Source organism: Meles meles, chromosome 8 (assembly GCF_922984935.1).
Source record: "Meles meles chromosome 8, mMelMel3.1 paternal haplotype, whole genome shotgun sequence".
In the NCBI taxonomy this organism is placed as follows: Eukaryota; Metazoa; Chordata; class Mammalia; order Carnivora; family Mustelidae; genus Meles; species Meles meles.
Genome location: NC_060073.1, coordinates 104,733,690 through 104,754,985, shown reverse-complemented (window position 1 = coordinate 104,754,985; position 21,296 = coordinate 104,733,690). Strand labels below are relative to the sequence as shown.

General features: G+C 57.2%; 3 protein-coding genes across 4 annotated transcripts; 1 reads left to right on the top strand and 2 right to left on the bottom strand.

Annotated features, from left to right (window-relative positions):
- The first annotated feature begins 3,092 nt into the window (after positions 1-3,092).
- On the top strand, positions 3,093-5,875 carry RNF26 (ring finger protein 26). Its single transcript, XM_046014142.1, has one exon. The coding sequence runs from the start codon at positions 3,654-3,656 to the stop codon at positions 4,956-4,958; it is 1,305 nt and encodes a 434-aa protein (XP_045870098.1). The 5' UTR covers positions 3,093-3,653; the 3' UTR covers positions 4,959-5,875.
- Positions 5,876-7,598: 1,723 nt separating this feature from the next.
- C1QTNF5 (C1q and TNF related 5) lies at positions 7,599-9,483 on the bottom strand. Its single transcript, XM_046014268.1, has 3 exons — positions 9,342-9,483; positions 8,816-9,072; positions 7,599-8,477 (listed from the first exon to the last, which is right to left on the bottom strand). The coding sequence occupies exons 2-3, from the start codon at positions 9,027-9,029 to the stop codon at positions 7,960-7,962; spliced, it is 732 nt and encodes a 243-aa protein (XP_045870224.1). The 5' UTR covers positions 9,030-9,072; positions 9,342-9,483; the 3' UTR covers positions 7,599-7,959.
- A 698-nt stretch (positions 9,484-10,181) lies between these two features.
- Positions 10,182-15,114, bottom strand: LOC123947930 (membrane frizzled-related protein). Of its 2 annotated transcripts, XM_046014266.1 has the most exons (13): positions 14,919-15,114; positions 14,691-14,793; positions 14,447-14,560; positions 14,157-14,330; positions 13,790-14,003; positions 13,256-13,386; positions 13,001-13,126; positions 12,692-12,768; positions 12,231-12,379; positions 11,616-11,746; positions 11,345-11,470; positions 10,511-10,638; positions 10,186-10,420 (listed from the first exon to the last, which is right to left on the bottom strand). In XM_046014266.1, the coding sequence occupies exons 1-13, from the start codon at positions 14,970-14,972 to the stop codon at positions 10,196-10,198; spliced, it is 1,752 nt and encodes a 583-aa protein (XP_045870222.1). In that variant the 5' UTR covers positions 14,973-15,114; the 3' UTR covers positions 10,186-10,195. The 2 variants fall into 2 exon arrangements, with proteins under 2 accessions (XP_045870223.1, XP_045870222.1); XM_046014267.1 differs by lacking the exon at positions 10,511-10,638 and having other exon boundaries at positions 10,182-10,420.
- Positions 15,115-21,296: the final 6,182 nt, after the last annotated feature.

The window sequence follows — 21,296 nt, the reverse complement described above, 5'->3', positions numbered from 1 at the left end:
TGGTGTCCGCTCTTTTCCACCAACATTCTCGTCTTCTCTCTCCAGCCTCCGAATAGATGATGACCCCCGCTTTGGCAACTGTGGGTTTGAAGAGGCTCTTATCTGAAACACAGTCCTGGAGGAGAAAGACACGTTATCAAGTTAGTAGTGATACCACTTGACTCCAAGGCCAACCCCCATTTCCATGGTCAACTCAAGGGGAATGGTTGGTTTATAATCCTGCAGCATGGGGAAGTACGTTGGCTTTTTCAAAGGGGGTGTCATCCCAGTGCTTCTTTTGTATTGTGTTCACATGGTCCTTTTCAGCTTAAGAATGAAGAGCATTGGGGTGCCTGTGTGGCTCAGTGGGTTAAAGACTCTGCCTTTGGCTCAGGTCATGATCCTGGGGTGCTGGGATCAAGTCCCGCATCGGGTTCTCTGCTCAGTGGGGAGCCTGCTTCCTCCTCTCTCTCTGCCTGCCTCTCTGCCTACTTGTGATCTGTCTGTCAAACAAATAAATTTTAAAAAAATCTAAAAAAATAAAAGAATGAAGAGCATTTTGTAAGACAACAAATCATTTGTCACAAGCATTGTGGCCCCACATCACCTCCCTGCCCACAGCTGTGTGGCTGGATGTCAAAGTTATAGCTCATTCAAAGTGGCTTCGGTGAGTCTCAGATCACTCAGAGGGGAAGTTTTGGTCTCAAACTAGTAGAAATACTATTTTAGAGGATCCTGCCCATTTCAAGAAGGTCTTTCTTGCTGTGGAAAGCTGGCTGGTTAATTGCACACAGCGTAGGCACAGCAAGTTTTCTGAGTTTGATTTTGGACATGCTGAGTCGGTTTGTTTTCTTAAAAAAATTTTTTTTTTAAAAGATTCTTACATATTTATTTGACAGAGAGAAAGCACGGGTGGCGGGGGGTGCGGTGGCGGCAGGCAGAGGGAGAGGAAGAAGCATTTTCCCCATGGAGCAGGGAGCCCCACGAGAGTTTCACGATCCCAGCCCAACGCAGACCTTTAACCGACTGAGCCACCCGGTGCCCCTGGACATGCTGAGTTTGAAGCACCAGTGCGATAGCCAGGCGCCGTCTATGTCCAGAAAACGGTTGCAACCTAAACTTTTCAAGAGTTGGGCTGAAGGCACAAATTCAGAAATTGTCATGTAGGGAGTAGAGAGGGGCCATGAAAGAATACAGGAGAGGGTAATGTCCAGGGGTCCCGGGTGGAGGAAGTGGCCACTGATAGGAAGTGCTGCCGGAAGACAGACTAGGAACACCTAACATTTCTGATATCTTTTTTTTTTTTAAAGATTTTTATTTATTTATTTGACCAGACAGAGACCACAAGCAGGCAGAGAGGCAGGCAGAGAGAGAGGAGGAAGCAGGCTCCCCACTGAGTAGAGAGCCTGATGCGGGGATTGATCCCAGGACCCTGAGATCATGACCTGAGCCGAAGGCAGAGACTTTAACCTACTGAGCCACCCAGGCGCCCCGAGATCAAATATCTTGAAGGAGAGGAGGGTGTATTCGCCAGGATTTGAAACTGGGGGAAAAGGCACAGTTGGACAATAAAAGCATCAGCAGCAATAATGGAAACAGACCATGCCCAGAGCAGGAGGCTAATACAAATCCTTACATTATTCTCCTTTGTTTAGAGAGATTAGCATTTTGTGGTTAGAGCTTAGCTTGGCTTGGGGGTAGAGACAGAGTACACTGTAAAATCATATAACAAGAAGTTGGGAGTCTGATGGCTACAGAAAGGGAGGGGAAAACCCAAGAGGAAGAGGAAGAGGAAGGAAAAACACATCTCAGAGAAAATATTAAGTTGGGGCCTGACAGGTGTGAGAGGCTGGGGCAAAACCAGTGGAGTTTTAGAAACTGCAGTCCTTGGGGTGCCTGGGTGGCTCAGTGGGTTAAGCCTCTGCCTTTGGCTCAGGTCATGATCTCAGGGTCCGGGGATGGAACCCCACATCGGGATCTCTGCTCAGCAGGGAGCCTGCTTCCCCTTCTCTGCCTGCCTTTCTGCCTGCCTGTGATCTCTGTCAAATAAATAAATAAAGTTAAAAAAAAAAAAAAGAAGAAAGAAGCTGTAGTCCTTGCTCTGCACTGCGCTGTCGCCCCTGCTGGGACCGCCACATCTCAGTAAAGTCTTGCTTCCTATCAGTGGAGCTTTGGGGGGGTGAGGGATTAAGGTAGTGTCTGGGGTTAGGTGGGTGAAATGGGGGAGTCCAGGCCAGGATGGAGATGAAGCGTTGAAGCAAGCGGGAAATTGAAAAAAAGGGGAGGGATGAGCTCCTCAGGTATCCTTGGCGTTAGTAGAGAACACCAGGTTTGGGATGGGGTCTCAAATATATTTTGAATATAGAACGAAAAGATAACTTACTGAGGAATCTAGAGCCACCCAGGGGTAGATATGGAACTACAATGTTCAAGTAAACAAATTAATAGGGACTAGTGAAGGAGGGTGAGCTATTTCTGGTCTGCGGGCTCCTTGTCATAATGACAATGAGATAATCTCCTGAAGATGCCGAGAAAAGCTGATGACACCGAAGGAAACAGTCTGGAACAGCATCTTGGGAATCCCCTGTGACAATGTGCTTCCCCTTGTGACCGGCTTGAGGGTACACCCTCTGAAACATTTTTTGTATCCCCAACATAGCTGCAGTAACTCAATAAATAATAGACTAAATGAATGAGCGGAGGAGGACGAATGGATAGACAGAAGTCTGCGGAGGGTGTGGAGGCAGTGCAATCCCGGAGCCCAGCTCAGAGGCAGTAACCTGCGACTCTCACCTAAAAAGGTCACGACCCGGAGCCAGGAGAAAGAACAGCACCGGCATTCGGCCCAGTCCAAACTCCAGCTCTGTTTGGGGCGGGGCTAGGAGGAGGGCCTAGTCGGCTTCTGCGCGTCAACTGAGCAATCGCCGCCTCAAGGGGGCGGGGATTTCAATCTGTCTCCGTCCTTCCCTTTGGAGAGAGTAAATACGTTTGGGCGCGGTTCAAACGGACCAATGAGTGCTCGATGTTTCCTGAGGTTCCTTCTCAACGATTGGCCGGAGCTCATCGTCCCGCCCTCCTCGTCACGATTTTTGCTCCACCCCTTCGCACACAAGATGGCGGCGCCCAGCGGAGTAGAGGCAGCGTTTGGGGTTTGCTGAGGCTGACTCCCTTTCCCACTACCCCTTTGGACGCAAAGCGCCGCGAACCCAGAGGACGGGGGCCGGGCGGGGACAGGGGTAACCGCGTAGCTGGACCGCGAGCCCGCGCCCAGCCTGCGCCGCCCCCACCCGGCCCCGGCCCGAAACCATCCGTTCCCGGTCTCCTCTCGGTCTGACCCACTGCCCGGTCGTGGTTCGCCACCACCAGGCCTCCAAAGCTGAGCTCTCTGCTCCAGCCCGGGCTGACCTCCACTTTAGAGATGTTTGGCCTCTTCCTTCCCAGACAGCCCGCCTTCAAAACCGGGACTCCTGGACCGGCACCTGGCCCCCTTTCCCTCCACTGAGACTCCACCCCGCTCTAACCCACTTCTTCCTCAGATTCTTGGTTCTCCCTGGCTTGGAGACTGCTCACTTCCCTTCCAAATTAATCCCCGACGCCCCCCAGTATTATCAGCCTTGATACCCCCCTCAACCTGGAGCCAGACTTCCTTTTGGATTAACCTCCACAGCCCTATCATGGAGGCTGTGTACCTGATAGTGAATGGGGTGGGCCTTGTGCTGGACCTGCTGACCTTGATGTTGGACCTCAACTTCCTGCTGGTGTCCTCCCTCCTGGCTTCCCTGGCCTGGCTCCTGGCCTTCATCTACAACCTGCCACACACGGTACTTACCAGTCTTTTGCACTTGGGCCGCGGAGTCCTGCTTTCATTGCTGGCCTTGATTGAAGCCTTGGTCCGGTTCACCTTTGGGGGGTTGCAGGCCTTATGTACCCTGCTGTACAGCTGCTGCTCTGGCCTGGAGAGCTTAAAGCTCCTGGGGCACCTGGCCTCTCACGGGGCACTGAGGAGCCGGGAGATACTGCACCGGGGTGTCCTCAGTGTGGTCTCCAATGGCCATGCTTTGCTGCGCCAGGCCTGTGACATCTGTGCCATTGCCATGAGCCTGGTGGCCTACGTGGTCAACAGCCTGGTGAACATCTGCCTCATTGGCACTCAGAACTTTTTCTCCCTGATGCTGGCCCTGTGGGATGCGGTGATGGGGCCGCTGTGGAGGATGACGGACGTTGTAGCTGCCTTCCTAGCCCACATTTCCAGCAGTGCTGTGGCCATGGCCATCCTCCTCTGGACCCCCTGCCAGCTGGCACTGGAGCTCCTAGCGTCAGCTGCCCGTCTCCTGACCAGCTTCGTGCTTGTCAACGTCACCGGCCTGGTGCTGCTGGCTTGTGTGCTGGCAGTGATGGTGACGGTGTTGCACCCGGACCTCACCGTGAGACTGGCCGCCCGGGCACTCAGTCAGCTCCACGCCCGGCCGTCCTACCACCGGCTCCGAGAGGATGTGGTGCGGCTGTCTCGCCTAGCCCTGGACTTGGAGGCCTGGCGCCGAGTCTGGAGCCGCAGCCTGCAGCTGGCCACCTGGCCAAACCGGGGAGGGGCTCCTGGGGCCCCTCAGGGTGGCCCTCGGAGGGTGCCCTCCGCCAGGACCTGGCGACAGGACATTCTTCCCGAAGCAGGGCCCAGATCAGAGGCAGAAGAGGCAGAAGAGGTCAGGACGGCCAGAGCAACAGCTGCTCGCGGCCGGGAGAGGCTCAACGAGGAGGAGTCTGTAGCGGGGCAAGACCCATGGAAGTTGCTCAAGGAGCAGGAGGAGCGGAAGAAGTGTGTCATCTGCCAGGACCAGAGCAAGACGGTGCTGCTTCTGCCCTGCCGGCACCTGTGCCTGTGCCAGGCTTGCACTGAGATCCTCATGCGCCACCCCGTCTACCACCGCAACTGCCCACTCTGCCGCCGGGGCATTCTGCAGACCCTCAACGTCTACCTCTGAAGACTCCTTCCCTGCCTGCCCGCTCTACCGTGCTCCATGAAGCCACCTGCGCTAGGACAGCTTTCACACCTGACCTCTTGGTTCCTGGCCTGAATTCCCTCCTACCCCCATGGCCGTCACGCCAAGCCTCCAAGCCATACGAACAGGACATTGAGATAGGCTACTCTGGAAGACTGTGAGCTGGGGGGGGGCAGGGTAACAGCTTTTTCTCACCCAGTGCGCCCCTGTGTGATGCCAGAGGTGGTGAGTGGGTCACTATGCAAGGCCCTGAGACTGCTGTGGACCCCCCTCCAGCTTGCCAGGGCCCATCCAGATGCCAGCCTCTGGGGCTCCCCTTCTACTTCTGGTGTTTCTGTTAGGGATTTGCAGGTCCTCTCCCTGACCCCTCCCCATTTCCTCCCCAGCTTCTGCAGCCATATCACTGTCCTTCGGATGTTTTGGTAACGCAAGGGCCTTGGAATGAACTTGAACCTTTGCTTTCAGCCAGAGCACCTGTGCCCTGGTAGGCCTTGGGGATAGTATCTCTCAGGTGCACTTAGCGTGACCACTTCTGCCTATCTTGATCTTATGAGGCTTCCTCCCAACCTGATCCAACAGCTAGGATCAAGAGTTTACCCCTTGTGGGGTGGGGGGGTGGGTGTCTGCACCCGGCTTTGGGACCATGTTACCCTCTGGCACCCCAGCTCCACTGGGAGCCTCAGAAGGGATAACCAGATTTCTACTCTGACCCCTTTCACTCCCCACATCACAGAGAACAATGGCATTCCCCTTCTGTTTGTCTCTCCCTGGCACTGGGGAGGGCAGACTGCACATTTCACTAGGGTCCAAATACGGAAGGGGCCAACCTAGGAGTATGCAGCTCCCTGATGGGTCTGTCTGACCCAGATGGGTCTGTCTGGCCCAATTTCTGGTGAATAAATTTCTCCTGACAGCTCTGATGGCCTCTGTGTGCATCCTTACAGGCGTGACCAAGCTGGTCAGGGTAACTGAGGCTGCAGCAGGGTCTTTCAGTCCTGCTGGAGTCACTGTGGCCTGTAGGGGACCTGGTCGGGGAGGAGATAAGAGGGGATGCGAGGACTGTGCCTTGGAGAGAGCCCATGCCAGGTGTTGCTGGATTAGCTTCCACCCCCTCCAATTGGTGCCCTCACATACCTGGCTTTTGGAAAGTCCTCCCAAGCTTTTTTTACTCTTGCCAGAATGAAGCCCTGGTAGAGAGGCGTGTGAACATTCTCATGCCTTGAGTTGCCTTCCCAGCTTCTGTAGTGCTGCTCTTCCCAGGAGGGAATTTGGGGTTCCTGCTGCCTGGACTCCAGTCTACCGTCCAGTCCCTGGAGGAGCCTGGTGCTTGTCTTTGTGTCCCTTGGGCTGGAGTGGGGCTGTGAGGCCTCCTGGCGGAGAGCTGGGAACTGAAGTCCAGGACCCAGTCCCAGTCCCCATGTTCGTATCTGCCCTCACAGGCCCAGCGAGACGGAGGGGGGACACTCCCGCATAATTGTATGTTAAATCTAGGAGCATAATGCCAGGGCAGCCTTCTGGAAGCTGTTGGGTGGTTGGTGGAGGGGGGGGGGGTTGGGGGGGTGGAGGGAGGGTGGAGGAAGGGTAGGTTAGAAAGAAACTGAGAAGAGGCCCCTCCACATTCTCTGGGGTTGAGAGGCTGAACTGATTGTGGGTCTGGCCAGCCCTGGCTTGTTAGTCATTGGGATGGGGGTGGGGCTGGGCTGGCTTCTGAAGGTCAGAGGAGGGGAACCTTGAAGGGGCTTTGTGGCTACCCTCAGACTTAGTGGCGCGGCCCACCCAGACTATGCCCAGCGCGGTGGGGGGCGGGGGCGGTTTCACCACATCCATCTTGGAGCTGGGAGGCCTGGGGAGGGCTTTTCTTCCTCTCCCCCAAGCCCTAGAGAGGGAGGTAAGCAAGGGGAGGCTCCGCTCCTTCCAGTCTCTGTTTAATGTGAGGATAAACATTTTATGAGAGAAGATAAACTTCCTGAGCTGGGAGCAAAGGACCACCTTTTCCTGTACCCCCATCTGGAATTACATTGGCAGACCTCAATAGCCGTCCTCTCCCTAAGTACCCTAGTAGTCTTGAGCTCCAGCGCACCAGGATCATCGCTGCATTCTGGAGTTGGGACGCCCTCTTGTGGTCAGCTCAGAAACTACTCTCTAGCCGTCCAGGAACACACCACTCCCCTGGCGTGGGGGGACAGAGAAATAGCGTAGGGGAACAGAGAAATAGCTTTCCAGTCATCTAGAGACCAGCCAGAGCGGTCACAAATGCACACCCGGGGATCCTTTTTTGTTGATCAGAGTAGTGGTGTGTGTGTCGAAGGTAGCCCCTGCCCAGTTCATATGACATGTTTAAGTCAGAAAAAACTGGGCAGAGCCCCATGCCAGAAGGGTATGCTCTCCAGCTAAGCACTCCTGTTCACATCCAACACAACTCAGGGGACAGCTCTATGGAGCGGCTTCTCATTCACCTGGCCCTGTATCTCCTGTCCCATGGCTCATCCAGGCAAGAGCCCTTCCTTCTGTCTGGGCGCCACCCTGCACATCTTCCCCATCAGTCCCTCTTTCCTCCCCATCTTCATCACCAGGGCATCCCCACCACAATGAAGAAAGGCTGAGCCACCAGGTTGTTTTTGTTTTGTTTGATTTATTGAATAATCTCTGAGAAAAGGGCCCAGGAATAGGAGGGACAAGGGAGGACCCAGAGAAGCAGCGCACCAGGAAGAGGGCACCCCACCTCTGGAGTCCTGGGCCAGAGCAATTGGGGGACCCACACCTGCCGGCACAGAGCGTTCCTTTGGTTTTGGGCAGAAATCCAGCCAATGCTCCACACTGCCAGCCCTGATCTCAGACAGCCTCTGTCCCCGTTCTCTGCCAGCAGCAGGACGGAGTCCTTCCCAACATCCCAAGGCGGGGCCAGCCCTCCCAGATGATGTGGCTGTCAGTCATACCCTCCTTCCCAGGAGTGAGAGAGCTTGAGCTCACTTTCCAGTGGGTGTCAAGCAAAGACAGGGGAGTTGTGCCAGTCAGAATACACCAGAAACCCCGAGAAGGTGCTGTCTGTCTTGATGCTGGCATAGATGCCAATGTAATCGCCCACGCCCACCTGCACCCACACCTGGTCCTCTGGCTCCAGCCTTACCATGGCGCCCCCGGAGAGCGAGGCTGGTTTGGGCCACCCCCCAAAAAACTGGAAGAAAGAGGCGATGGACTCGCCATTCTTGACCAGATCGAACTGCAGGCTAGCCCGGTAGACAGTGGCGTGGACCGCGAAGTAGTAGACCCCCGGCACCTGGCAGGTGAACTTGCCGGTGGTGGCGTCGTAATGTCCCTGCTCGTTCACCAGCACGCGGTCGAAGGGTAGGGGCGCGTCCGACGGCGGGGGCACCCGGCTCTCCGAGCGCTTGGCGCTGAAGGCGGAGCGCGGAGGCACAGAGCACTCGCCCGCAGGCCCGGTGGCTCCCACGGGTCCCGCCTCTCCTCGCGGCCCGGGCTCCCCTCGGGGCCCCGGCAGTCCTGCGGGAGTGCAGGGCGCGGTTAGGACGAGTGTGGAAGCGGTGCCCCCACCCCCACCCCGTAGCCGGGGGTGTCGGGGGCGCCGCTCAGCACCCTCCCCACCCTGCCCGGGGCTCCCGGACGCCGCTTCCTGGGCGAGGGCCACCCTGCCGCCAGCTTCCCGGGCCCGGCCGCCCGCAGGAGAGGGTCCCCGGAGCAGCTGCCGCCACGCGCTGCGTCACCCTCCCCGCGCCCCGCTTCCTGAGCCCGGCGGCGCCCCCTGGCGGGACCCCGAGCCCCGGCCCTCGGCGCGGCGAGCGCGGACCGCCCGGTGGACGGCGACCCCGCCGCCTTCTTACCCGGACTCCCACCCTCGCCTTTCTCTCCCGGAGCCCCGGGCGCGCCGTCGCGGCCGTCGCGGCCGTCGCGGCCGGGCAGGCCCTGGCTGCCGTGGTGGCCCGGCGTGCCAGGAAGGCCGGGGTGCCCCGGGCACAGGCTGGGGATCTTGTTGTCGTCCAGCGGGGGCGAGCCGGCCGCCAGGCCCAGGAGCAGCAAGGCGACGAGCGGCCTCATGGCGCTGGCACGGGGACTCCGGCCGCCGGGGTCCTCTCAAAGTCTGCGGGCCAGGCGGGACGGGAGTCGGGACCCAGAATCCCGGCACCGGCCTCTCTCCCCGCCCCCGAGGCGGCCGGGTGGGTCCCCACCCCACTGCCACGGGCCTGAGGCTGAGCGGCCGCGAGGGGACAAAGGAGGGGCTTCCCCCAGAGCCGAGGACCCGGAGGGAGCCGGAGGTGGGGGCCCAGGAGAGGCCTGCCGCTCCCCTCACCCCACTCCACCCCGTGGCCCTCCCGGTCCCCACCCCCTCCCTCCCTCCACCACACTCACCCCCTCCCGTCTCCCGGGGCCTCCTTGGGGCGCTCGCTACTTCGGACCCTCCAGCTGACCCCCGCCCCCGCCCCTGTGCTTCTCCCCCTCCGGGCGTCCCCTGCCCTCGGCGTCCCCCTGGTCCGGGTTCACTCCCTGCCGGCTCCGCTCTGCTCCTCCCAGACTCCAAGAGGAAACCAGTTGTTCAGGGGCCAAGAGCTCCCGGGCCGGGAAATAGGGAAATAACTCGTGGTGTCGCCTGGCTGCCGACCAAGGTTTGGGGGAGAAAGGAGGCGGAGGGAGTCTTAGCTGGGCACGGGAGGCAGAGCTGTGCACGACAGACACTCCGACAGACAGTCCGGGCCACTGCTCCAAGGCCAGAAGGAGAGATGGTGCGGTGACAGAGACCAAGGCCAAGACTCGTGGTGGTCAGGGGCGAACAGAAGCTGAGAACCGAGGGGGGAGAGTTCTAGAGGCAGACGGATGACTGGATCCCCAGGACTTAGAACAGGGCCTGCTGTATTACTAGGCACTCAATACTTTTTGTTGAATAAATGAAAGAGTCAGAAGGCAGCTGGTGGAGAACCTGAAAAAGTACGTCTCTGGAGAGGGGAAGGCAGGAGATTGGAAATTGGGGTCAGAGGTTTGGGTGCGAGGCGGTCCTCACAGTTAATGGCACCGTGTGGAGCTGGGGGCAAGGAACAGGACAGAGAAGCTTCCATTAGCCCTGCGGAGGACACCTCTTCCCCTCCCTGGGAGGCTCCAGAGAGGATGGCCAGAGTCCAAGGCTAGTCCTCCTTCCTTTGTCCCATGCCTGCCCGGTCTGATCGGCAGAGGTGGACAGGCGGGCAGAGGGGCAGGGGCCCAGCCTGGGGTCAGGGCTGAGCACAGGCCTCTAGGCCAGCCGCCTCGGGCAGCCTGTTGCAGTTGAAAGGCCAGGGGGTACCCAGTAGAGCCAGGCCCGACTGGCATTGGCGCTCAGCCTCCTGGCAGACAGAGCGGCAGGGGGGAAGGACACTGCCTATGGGAGTGCAGTGGGGCACAAGCAGTCCGCAGAGAAGCCTCCGGAAACTCTGGTAGCAGGGCAGACTTGTCAGGCTCTGTGGAAGAAGGAAATCAGCCCTCAGACACCCCACTCCCTAGGCTCCCTCCACTTCCTGGGGGTCCCTCCTGATCTCTGCCCAGAGCACCTTGTAACCTCCGAGGATCTCCACCACCTCCTCCTGGGTGGCCATGCCCACCCAGATGTTCGGGAAGGCCGTGGTGTTGTAGCTCAGGCCAGTGCACATCTCCACCCGGACGGGCTCACAAGCCAGCTCTGCAGGAGAATCCCGGGAGAGGGTACACGGGCTGGCGGCCTGGGGCAAGTCACCTAAACGCTCTCTCGGGGTCATTTGGGGGTTGTTGTGGGAATCAAAGGAGATAACATGGAGAGATGCTTTGCCCACATCATGGGTGCCCATTATCCTCAAGAGCCCGCCCAAACATCCTTCGTCAGTCCTGGGCATCACGCAGGAGGAGTCTCTCCGATCTCGGCAGCGCAGGGCACTGCTGGCATCTGGAAGGAACTTCCCCGCTCTCGCCTTCTTCATCATCATCCTCATCATCCTCCTTTTTTTTTTTTTTTTAAGTAGGCTCCACACCCAGTGTGGGGCTTGAACTCACGACCCCAATATCAAGAGTCACATGCTCTACTGACTGAGGCAGCCAGGCGCCCCTCACCTTCCTCTCCGAGGTGGACTGTGCAGAGGGGTTCTCTGTGTGACCAGGCTAGGCTGGTTCTCGAAGCCCCGATCATTGACTCCCAGATCCCCACTTCCCTTGTGGGGGGGTGTCAGGTACCATTGCCACCCCAGGGGGAGAATCCCTCCCCGGACTCGGCGGAGTCCCCCCATCGGGGAGGACATAGGTGGGCTGTGATGAAATGTGCCGGTGAGGTTTCTATGAATGGGACCTCAGCCTGCTCCGGCCTCCCCTCCCCCCACCACGGTGCTCCGGTGCTCCGCAGGGAGGAGGCTCCTCACCTGGGGGTGGGAACAAGGGGGGGCTGCAACTGTCGTCACCACTGTCCGGGCAGCGTCTCCATGTGTCACACTGCAGACTCTTACACCCTCCGTCGCGGCAGGAGAACTTGCTGGGGCCACAGGGATCTGCAGGCATAGGGGGCTTGGCAGTGCCCTGGGATAGGCCTGTGCCCCCATACTACCTTCGCGGTCCCCTGACCGGGTTTGGAGCCTTTCTGCGTTCTCCCGAGGTGCCTCCACTGCCCACGCCCGCTCCCCCAGGGGCACCTACTCTCGGTGGCGTTGAGGGCCCTGTAGGTGGCAGAGAAGCCCCCGGTGCTGATGCCCCGGTCTGTCCTGAAGAGCACCACCAGCTGCTGGTGCGAGGAGATGAGGCGAGGCGGAGGCTCTGCTCCGCAGAACCTGCCCGAGGCAGAGAGTGCACCTGGGCAGGGGGCCCTCGGCCCACCCAGGCTGTTCCCGTGGGCCTCCCTCCGAGCTGGTGCTCAGGGTGGGGCCTGAGGGGACGGGACACATGGCATTTACCGCCTGGGAGAAAGACACACATATTTGGTTGGCAAAGAATTAAGCAAACTGCTTGAACTTGAGCCAGTCAGAGATGGGAAACACCAGTGAGGGTTTGAGGGGAAGTGGGAGTGGGCCGCACGGGGCAGGAGAACGGGGCAGGGAGGGGTACTGGGAAATGACCTTCTTCACAGGGTCAAAGCTGAACAAAGGCTTTGGGCTGAGGTAGGACAAGCCTCTTCCTAGGGTGATGGTAGAGAGACCTCTGGCTTAGAACAGAAGGACTGGCAGCCAGGGAGAGGGCAGGGTGAATTGGCAGGAGGCCTTGACCGTCAGACTTCAGAGGATGGAGTTTCTCCGGGGCTCCTGCTTGGGCAGCTACCTGCCCAGGAGGTCAAGGGCCCCCGCATCGCTGGCCTCATACACGGCCACGTAGTCCAGCTTGCACTCTTCCTGGGCTTGCAGGCTGAAGTTGTGGAAGCGCAGCTCGAGGCCGTGTCCCTCGGGCGCTGAGATGTGCCAGGTGCAGAGCTGGGGGAGGGTACGGAGGGAGGGGGTCAGGGCTCCTTCTCCCGTCTTGCTCTGGGCATCCAGGCAGGATTCCAGAAGGGTTTTCTCTCTGCTGCAGGCTGGGTAGGGTGCGGGAGGGGGCGGCCCACCAAGCTCTCCGCATCGGTGGAGCTACCAGTAAGCACTAAGTGCTTATAGGCTACCGGGTAAGCACTAAGGACTGCCCCCCCACCCCTTGCTGCCTGTTGGAACTCTGACCTTCCCAAGAGCCGGACAGCACCTCCCACTGTTCTAGGTCACATTAACCCATGTGTGTCTGCCTCACTCCCTTACCTGCTGGTGAGGGTAGCTCTGCAGGTCGCCCGGGGCAGAGAAAGTGCCCTGGAGCCCAGTCAGATTCCCCCCGCACCCTGCAGAGGGGAGAAGGGGCTCAGGAGTCTGCTAGGATCTGGGCCTTGGCCTGCTGGTGCTGGCCGGGCGGGGACCACAGGGGGAAGCCTGGGCCAGTCCCACAAGGAAGCAGCTTCTGGGCCAGGAGAATATCCGGGCAAGTCTGGGGCTGGGCCAGAGCTGGGAGTCCCGGCCGAACCTGGGTTGGATGTCCATAGACAGTACCCGCCCCGCGCCTGGCAGGGCCCGTACCCAAGAACTTGGCACTGCAGTTGGTCTCATCGCTGCCATCAGCACAGTTGGCAAAACCATCACACACTGAGTCAGGCAGCAAGCAGAGGAGCTGGTCACAGGGGAACTCATCAGGAGCGCAGCTCCCTGGGGAGGGGCGTCTGGATTCAGAACCTCCCAGAGTCTCCAACCCTTTTGCCTGGGGCTGGGAGTGTCTGGAGGGGAGGGAAGTGGATGCTTGAGAGGGGGCCAGAGGCGGGGTGGCGGAACACTCACCGGTGCCGGGAGCCACAGCCTGGTACCAGGCATGGAAGCCAAATCCTTCCACGCTGCTGTCAGAGACGAAGGCCACCCGCAGGCGGCTGGCGTTGGTGTTGAGTGTGGGGGGAGGCACCCTCCCACACACTCTGCAAGGAGCCAGGTTGGGGGTGATGGAGGCTCAGAGCTCAGGGCCAGCCCAAGTGGAGGCTGCCTGGGCCCTGCGGTCCTCCTGCCTCAAGCCCTGACCTAGGGAGGATGGGGTCAAAAAGGGTCCTTTCCTTTCCCAGGGAGCTCTGACTTTCCTGACAGCCGTGTCCATCTGTCCTTATGGGCATCTGTTCACGGGCAACAGAGGTGGGAGCTCCATCTGACGGAGAGGGGCAGTGACCTCCCCAAGGTCATGCAGCAGGCTGGAGGCAGAACTGGGCCCCAAGGTCAGGTCTCTCGGTTTCCTCCCAGGCCAACCTTTCCCACGGCTGCTCCCCGGTTCTGTCCCCTGGACAGTGGCGCAGAGCAGGGGTGAGATCTCCTGGGGGCAAGGGCACCCACCTGAGGAGGGGGCCTTCAGGCTCAGGGGAGATTTCCAAGCGATCGAAAAGACAGGAGGCCACACTCTCCATGCTGAGCGCCTCAATCTTGAGCTGTATCGCGCCGTCTGCCGCCACCTGGATATGCCACACGCAGTGGGCGTTGGGTGGGTAAGGGTCTGGGTAATTGGGGCTGCTGAAGAAGCCCCTTGGGCCAGGAAGGAGGCCCCCACAGGCTGCAGAGAAGAAGGTTAGAGTTCCGAGGTCAAAAGGAGAGAGACCCTTTTATTTCCAAGGCTCCCCTTCCTGCAGTAACCACCCGCCCCACCCCGCCCCATCCTCCTGCCATCTTGGGCTCTTCTCTAGAAAGATCTTCCCTGGGTACTCACTGGGCTGGGGGGAGGGGCTCATGCCTGCCTCCTCCGGCTGTCCTTTGGGATTCCCAGATGCCGGAGAGGTGGTGGTGGTGGAAGGGCTGATTGGGGGGGTGGTCCCACTGGGGGTCAGGCCTTGGGCAGGCAGTGGTGGGTAAGAGGCCCCAGACAGGGGTGTAGCCCGCAACTCTGCAGGTGGGAAGATGGGGGAGTGGGATTCAGAGGAGCCGGGTCCCCAGAGGTGACAGAATGGCTCATGGGATCTTGTTCCCAAGCCCTCCTGCCAGGCAGGGCCAGGTACTCACGGGCCAGAATGACGGCCACCAGGAGCCCAAGCAGCAGGAGCAGCAGGCCGGCCAGCAGGAGGACGCACAGCCAGGAGAAGTGGCAGTCAGGCTGCAGCCCTCGGGAGCGCCGGCCTGTGGGTGGGTGGGGTAGGGCACTGAGAGCTCCCTGGGCAACCAGCGCACTGTTCTCGATTCCTGGCCTTCTCTGTCCCCCACCCCCCGCCGCCCTGCCCCCATGCAGGTCACTCCCTGAGATGTTTACCATGCCGGGGGGCTGGGATGCTGTGGCTGGCTTCCTCACGGAAGGCCGCTGGAGGGCAAGGTGGCCCCAATTCAGGCTCAAAGGCAGGATTGCAGAACTCAGTCTAGAAGGGAAAGACTGGAGGGCTGAGGGCCAGTGACCGCACCGCCAGGCCGGCATGGCCCCCGGACATGGCCAGCCCTAGGCAGGGATCAGGGTCTCGAGAGAGCAGTCCTATGTGACCCTTACCTTGCTCCGTTCTGTCGCTTCCACACACAGGATGACATCTGAGCATTCCTTCATGGCTCAAGGCTCTGCATGGCTTTCTGGGAGTCCCTGTGATCGCCCAAGGCCGCCAAGGGCTCACTCCCTGATCCCAAATTGCCTATCAGAGGGGCAGCCTCTGCTCCCTTTGGGAAGGGGCTGCCAGGCTAGATGGACTTGACTGCCCTTGGCCGACTGGTTCAGGCCACTGGCTACTCCGTCCCTGTGCTGGGGAAGGAAGCAGCCAGAAGGAATTCGCAAAGGCATGAAATGGTTCCTTAATCCAACTCAGCTGAGGATGCTAAGGTCAAGAGCTTGGCTCAGGGCAACAGTCCTTAAAGGCACAGGTCGTGATTGAGAACACCCAGCAGAGGAAACTAGGTGCTTACTGGGGGGTGTGATCAAGAGAGCTGGACACCCCCTTTCCTCACCTTACCCAAAGTATTAAGGGAGCACCCGACAGGTGCTGGGAGGGAAGGAGGATCATGCCGGCATGAGGGAGCCTTGGAAGCTGGGTGTGAGGGTTTGGCAGCTTTAGGCCTAGGCACCCTGAGGGGTCTGGACAAAACCAGCTGCTCTCCCATCTGTGCCTGAGGCAGTAACCAAGCCCAGGTCTTTGGGAGGCCCCTTGAGCATACAGGTGTGGCCAGGACCAGGAGTTAAGCCAGTCCAGGAAGCCCACGGTACACACGGGCTTCTTCTGTCCGTGCTGATGTGACTAGGGAAGCTGGAGGGACTGGGTGCCTCTGCCCCAGGCCCTTCGGCCTGCAAAGAAGGGGCAGAGAAGAAGGAAGAGGGGCCAAGTCCTCATACAGGGTGGGCAGGGGCAGCCCCCCTGGGCTGTGAATCCTGGCCTTTGGTGCCATCTGCTGCTGCGGCAGAGAAAACCCACACTCTGTTAACTAGACCACTTCATGTCTCTTCCTCCGTGACAACTGTCTCTGGAAAAACCCAGTCTGGCCCAGATGTCCTCAGGGAGAAAAGAAAGGACTTGTTAACCTGGTTTGTGTTAGCCAGGCTCGCGCAGAGTCGGGCAGGGCAGGACAAGGGAGGCAGCATCCTTTCTGTGGCTGGACCATTTGCAGAACGTTACGTAGTCGGCCCTGGGCAAGAGGCTTTACGTGTTGTTTCCCTCCCTACGCCACACTACGAGGTCGCATAACCATGTCACAAATGACGGCACTGAGGCTTCCCCGGGGTCACACAGCTGGTGTGGTGCAGAGCCACGAGCTGAATCTAGCGTTGGGGAAATCCAAAAGCCGGCTTTGGAGGACACACCTCTTTCAGCCTCCCCTGGGGCCGGTGCGTGTTGGCAACAGTGGAAACCAGTGAGGAACCCAGAGGGGAGAGAAGAAATAAAGGAGACAGATTCTCTGATCCTCACACAGCTGTCCTCGTACTTGGGAGAAAATGCACCCCCAGATTCTTCTCCATTCATCCCTTGGGGGCCCTGCGTTGCTTGTATATAGGGGGGCAAACCTTTTTCCCTGGGCCCTGGGATGGGGACTGCTTTTAGAAGGTCTGAGAGGTCAAAAATATTTCCATGATGACACTAAGACATTATTTGTCTTCTCATTTGTGAGCACACAGCACGGTCTTCCAGAGGCTGTGTGGGAAGATGCTCTCTGGCTTTGCTGTTGTCCATGGCCATCCTCTTGGCAAGGGGAACTTAGGGTGACTCTCTGGTGGTTTTGAGCTCTCTGGGGCTTCTGCCTGTATTCCTGAGAGCATGGTTCTGTAACTCCTGTAACTCCCCCATGCTGACCCCACAGACCGCTGTCTCTCCTTGACCCTCTGTTGCCCTTCTGCCACCAGGAAGGGAGAGGCCAGCCTGAGCTTGGCTGGAACATTCTGGGACTCCTGGCTCTCTAGCTTTCTCTCCTGCTAGATCTCTAGCTCAAACTTCCAGCCCAGCCAGACCAGCCTCTTCACTGTCCCTGGAACATGCTGTGACCTTCCTGCTAAAGACAAATCCCCAGGCTTGTCCTCTCATGGAGAATGCCGTCTTTCTCCTTGTTCCCAGGGCCAGCACTAGAGGTGTGCCTTAGGATCTGACTCTTCTTGCCCACCCAAATCTGTCAGTCGTTGTCCTCCTATCCTCGTTTACTGCCACCCCTAGCCTTGACCCTCATCCCCTGGTTTCTGGATCTCCCCCAGTCCCTAGGAGCCTGGAAGACTGAAGCTCCTTCCCAGTTAACCTTCTGTGATCTCCAAGAGGCAGGCCACGTAAATATCAAGCAATCAGAAATGCCCATCCCTTGGGTTTGGATCGTCCCTTCTGTGGCTCTGCTACACTAATTCTGGCTTGGGCAGTGCTACATTTTGCATTCCTGAGCCTTTAATGTATGTTGTTCGGAGGAGAGAAGAAGGCACGAGCATCCTGAGAGGGTAGGGGAACCAAACGTTGGCTGAGCATCACCCACTAAGACAATGTGGATGGTGATGGCGCAGTCCTGAAAATGTGGGTGTGTGTGGGGGACATGGACATTTGAATACCTAGTATGTTTAGACACAGCTCTGAGTAGGTATTGTTACGTGCAGATTACAGAGGAGGAAACAGGCTCAGGGCAATTAAGCAATTTGCTTCGACTGTAAATGCTAGTCTCCGCTGCCTCCCGCTCCCTGCCTCTAGAGCAACGAGGGACGGGGCCCTCAGAGAGGTGCGGCCCAGATCCTGCTGGGGCTCAGGTATGTGACAGATTGTGCTGGTTTTGCTTTTGGGTATGGGTGGATGGATGGCATTGGAGTTTCCTTGCTATACTGCTGTTCAGCTCAGTTCCCCAAAGAGACAAGGTTGGAAAATTTGCTGCAGAAAACCCTGCAAAAAGCTGTCAATTATTCACCCGAAAGGCAGAGTACTCAGGGTACTTAGATGGAAAGAGAAGCGTCCTGCCCCTGCCATTGACAAACCAGTGGGCTTGATGCAGCCTTCTCTAGCGCTATGTCCTCACTGGTCAAACGAGAACGTGGACAAGGTGACCTTTTTGGTCCTGACTCTAAAGATCTATGGAAAGAAATATGTATTTTCTGAGCATGGGTTGTTAAAAAAAAAAAAAAAAAGTTAGAGTAACTCTCGAAAACTGAAACCAGAGGCACAAAAGGCCCCCTCCCTTGGGACTTGGAGGCATATATTTAGAGAAGTGACTTAGGAGGACACTTGAGCTGAGAACTTCAAGGTCCAGTCTCCTTAATGCAGATGAGGCACAAGGCCCAGAAAGAGGGAGGTTCTTGCTCAAGGTCACACAAGGGCAGTTGCAGGGGGAGAGCTCCCCCATCCTCCCCAGGGGGGAGGCCTGTTGGAACGGGGGCAGAAATCCCAGTTGCTAGGAGGCAAAGCTGGTGGATAAAGGAACATGGGGACAGATTGTGTCTGGCATCTGTGTAGTGCTGAGACCTGTTGCCATGGGAATGAGAAAGCACCACAGGTTAAGTACGGAAGGGAGAGCAGGGAGAAAGGGTAGAGTGGACTGGACCCCTAGCCCAGACATTCCCTATAGTCCTCTGCTCCCCCGTGGAAGACAACAGGAACACATTGGTGGTGTCCATATCCAGGGAACAACTAGCCAAGGGAGAGGTGCAGCAAGTTACACCACTGGGGCTCCCATCCACTTTGCTAGAAACCTGTTTCCATTTTGAAGACCATCCTGTTGACTTGTGGTTTGGGGGGAAATCATCTACATTGAAAATACTACCGTGGGTCAGGCCGCTTCCAGGGCAGGCCAGGGAGAAATCCCAGGGTTCGAGTCACTATTTTTTCCCACTTCTGGAAAATGCCCAGAAACAATGCTCCCACTACTGTCTCAGCCCATGATGTGAGTCTGACGGCAGACACTGCTGTCTCTTCCAAGATGGAATAGATGGGCCTTGATCTTTCAGTGTCTGGAGCAGGGAGGCAGCTAGGAAAAGTCCCGATAAAATGCTCCACTGGCAGAGGCTTTTGCTTCCAGAGTGCTAAAATCAGTGGCAGAAAGGGAAAGTCTGAACAGGACTAAGAGCTAAAGATAAAACCAAAGGAGTCAAATCCCTGAGTGCCCCAAAGAGGCAATCTCTTTAAAGGGTTAAATCTGTTTAAACCTTGAAAAAAGTACTTTGGGGGCACCTGGTTAAAGCTTCTGCCTTCGGCTCGGGTCATGATCCCGGAGTTCTGGGATCGAGCCCCGCATCGGGCTCTCTGCTTAGTGGGGAGCCTGCTTCCTCCTCTCTCTCTCTCTCTGCCTGCCTCTCTGTCTACTTGTGATCTCTGTCAAATAAATAAATGAAATCTTACAAAAATAATACTTTGGAGAACAAGACCTTTAACATCAAAGCGACTCTTTCTAGGTATTAAGGCAAATTGAAGTCTCTCTCGTTTATCAAGGGCCAAGTCTTGGTTTTGCCACATCCTGGTACAGCCACTCTGCTCCGAGAGCAAACCTGGTTATGTCCAGCCTCTGCTGGTGCACGTCCTAGGCCTGTAGAGGCACCCAGGTCTCAGAACTGGGAGAGCCACACCGACCGTGAAACCGTGGACGGTAAAAAGCGTCTGCTAGCTACACATTTCTTAGGAGCGAAGACGGTGTTGAGCTTATATGGGAGACGGATGCTGAAGTATTCAGAGGTGGTAGTGACCCCTCGCCCCTACATGTTTTGTGCCCAAGTATCTGAAGACAAGTGCGGCAACCTGTTAACTGGTGAATCCACATGAATAGAGCATTCAAAACGCATGCCAGTTGAGTTTTGTAGAGTTGAAAAATTTAGACAGTGGGCAGCGTGTTTCACTTCGAATTCGCAGTCTAGCGGAAGCATTAAAAATATGGCCACTCATCTGCTCAGAGCGCTTCCTGGGGGCAGACCCTTCCCAAATCAAGATGCCATCATACCAACTTCTCAAAGCTATTATTTATTCTGTACAAGGTTTCACTGGACATCAGACATTCTTCTACTCTTGCTTACACAGTAAACAAGTGCACATCAGCCCTTTGGCTCAGGTTCACAGGGCTTCCCTGGGGAAGGGGGTCAGACCAGTTAAAACTTGGGGCGTCTTTCTCTGATGCCTCCTTCTGGGAGCATTGGAAAGCTTCAGGCTCCAAGGGGCGCAAGCTGGGCCCAGCCGTGTGGATGCACAGAGCTCGCCTTGGTGCTGAACGGTGTTACTCTCTGTGACAGCACCGAGTTTTGTCCAACTACTCAGGGAAAATCACGCCCGTGGGAAAGAATCGTACGGCTGAGGCGAGATGTTCCCAAACACCCAGGCTCCAGCTCCCGGGGTAGGACTGAAGACCGATGCCAAGGGGGGCTGAGGGGTGGCATGGGCATCCCTGAGAAACTCGGTCCAAAGGGCCTATGTCTAGGAGGCTCTGAGAAGGGATGGGGGCACGAAGGTCAGGAAGAAAAAGCACATTAAAAGGGAATAAATTAAAGGTGAGAAAAGCTCTAGGGATAAGGGGCTTGTGCTATCCTTCAAACAGCTGGGGGTAGTAGACCAGGGGTGGCTTAGAGGAAGTGGGCAGGAAAAACTCGATACACTACCACAAGAAATCTCCTTCTACCTACTCTCCTCTCCACCTCATTGCAATGCAAACCGAGCCAGGAGCTAAGGGCATGACCCCCATTCTCCCCCAGAGAGGTTGAACATGGCACTGGGGAAAAGGGAACAGGCTGAGGGATATTTCAGGGAGGGGAAGTTACCCCCTGGTCCCCAAATGCTATAAGGCACAATTCTTGGAGGCAACTAGATTCCATCCTGAACATTTAAAAAAAACAAAAAAACAACAAAAAAAAGAAAACAAAAAACTGTTAGATCCTGGGTCTACTGTGGCTGTGCTTGGGGCCTGGCCAACACCCACCTAGCACCACTGGGGGCTAGCATTAGAAAAGCTGTATTTGAAGAACTAAAAACAACAAAACAAAATGACCAGCACAATGTCCCAGCTGTGAAGAGGTGTGAAGGAAGCATTTCCCATCTGAAAACTTTAGTTATGGTAATTAAAAAAAAAAACAAAAAAACAGGTTTTTAAAAACCAAAATCAGCTTTTTTCCCCCCAAAGTCGTCCCCTTGTCTGTCCCCCTGGAGTTAGCAGCGTTAAGAGGGCTCTTGGCTCATGAATGTTTTTCTTGCTTCTGGACCGGTGAGCGGGGTCCAGGTGAAGACAGGTGCCCGGTTCCGGCACCAGTGCTTCCAGGCGGCGATCCTCCCAGCAGGCTCCAGAGGGCGCTGTCTTCTCGGGAGGAACTGGGGGCTGGAAGGGCAGCAAGTGGACCAGGATCTTCTCCCCACATACCGCTGTTGTTTATTACACACAGGAAAAAAACCACAAGCTTAAAACTGCAAACAAGAGATGCCGAGGGGGCACTGCGCCGGCTCCAGGCTCTGTGTCCTGTTGA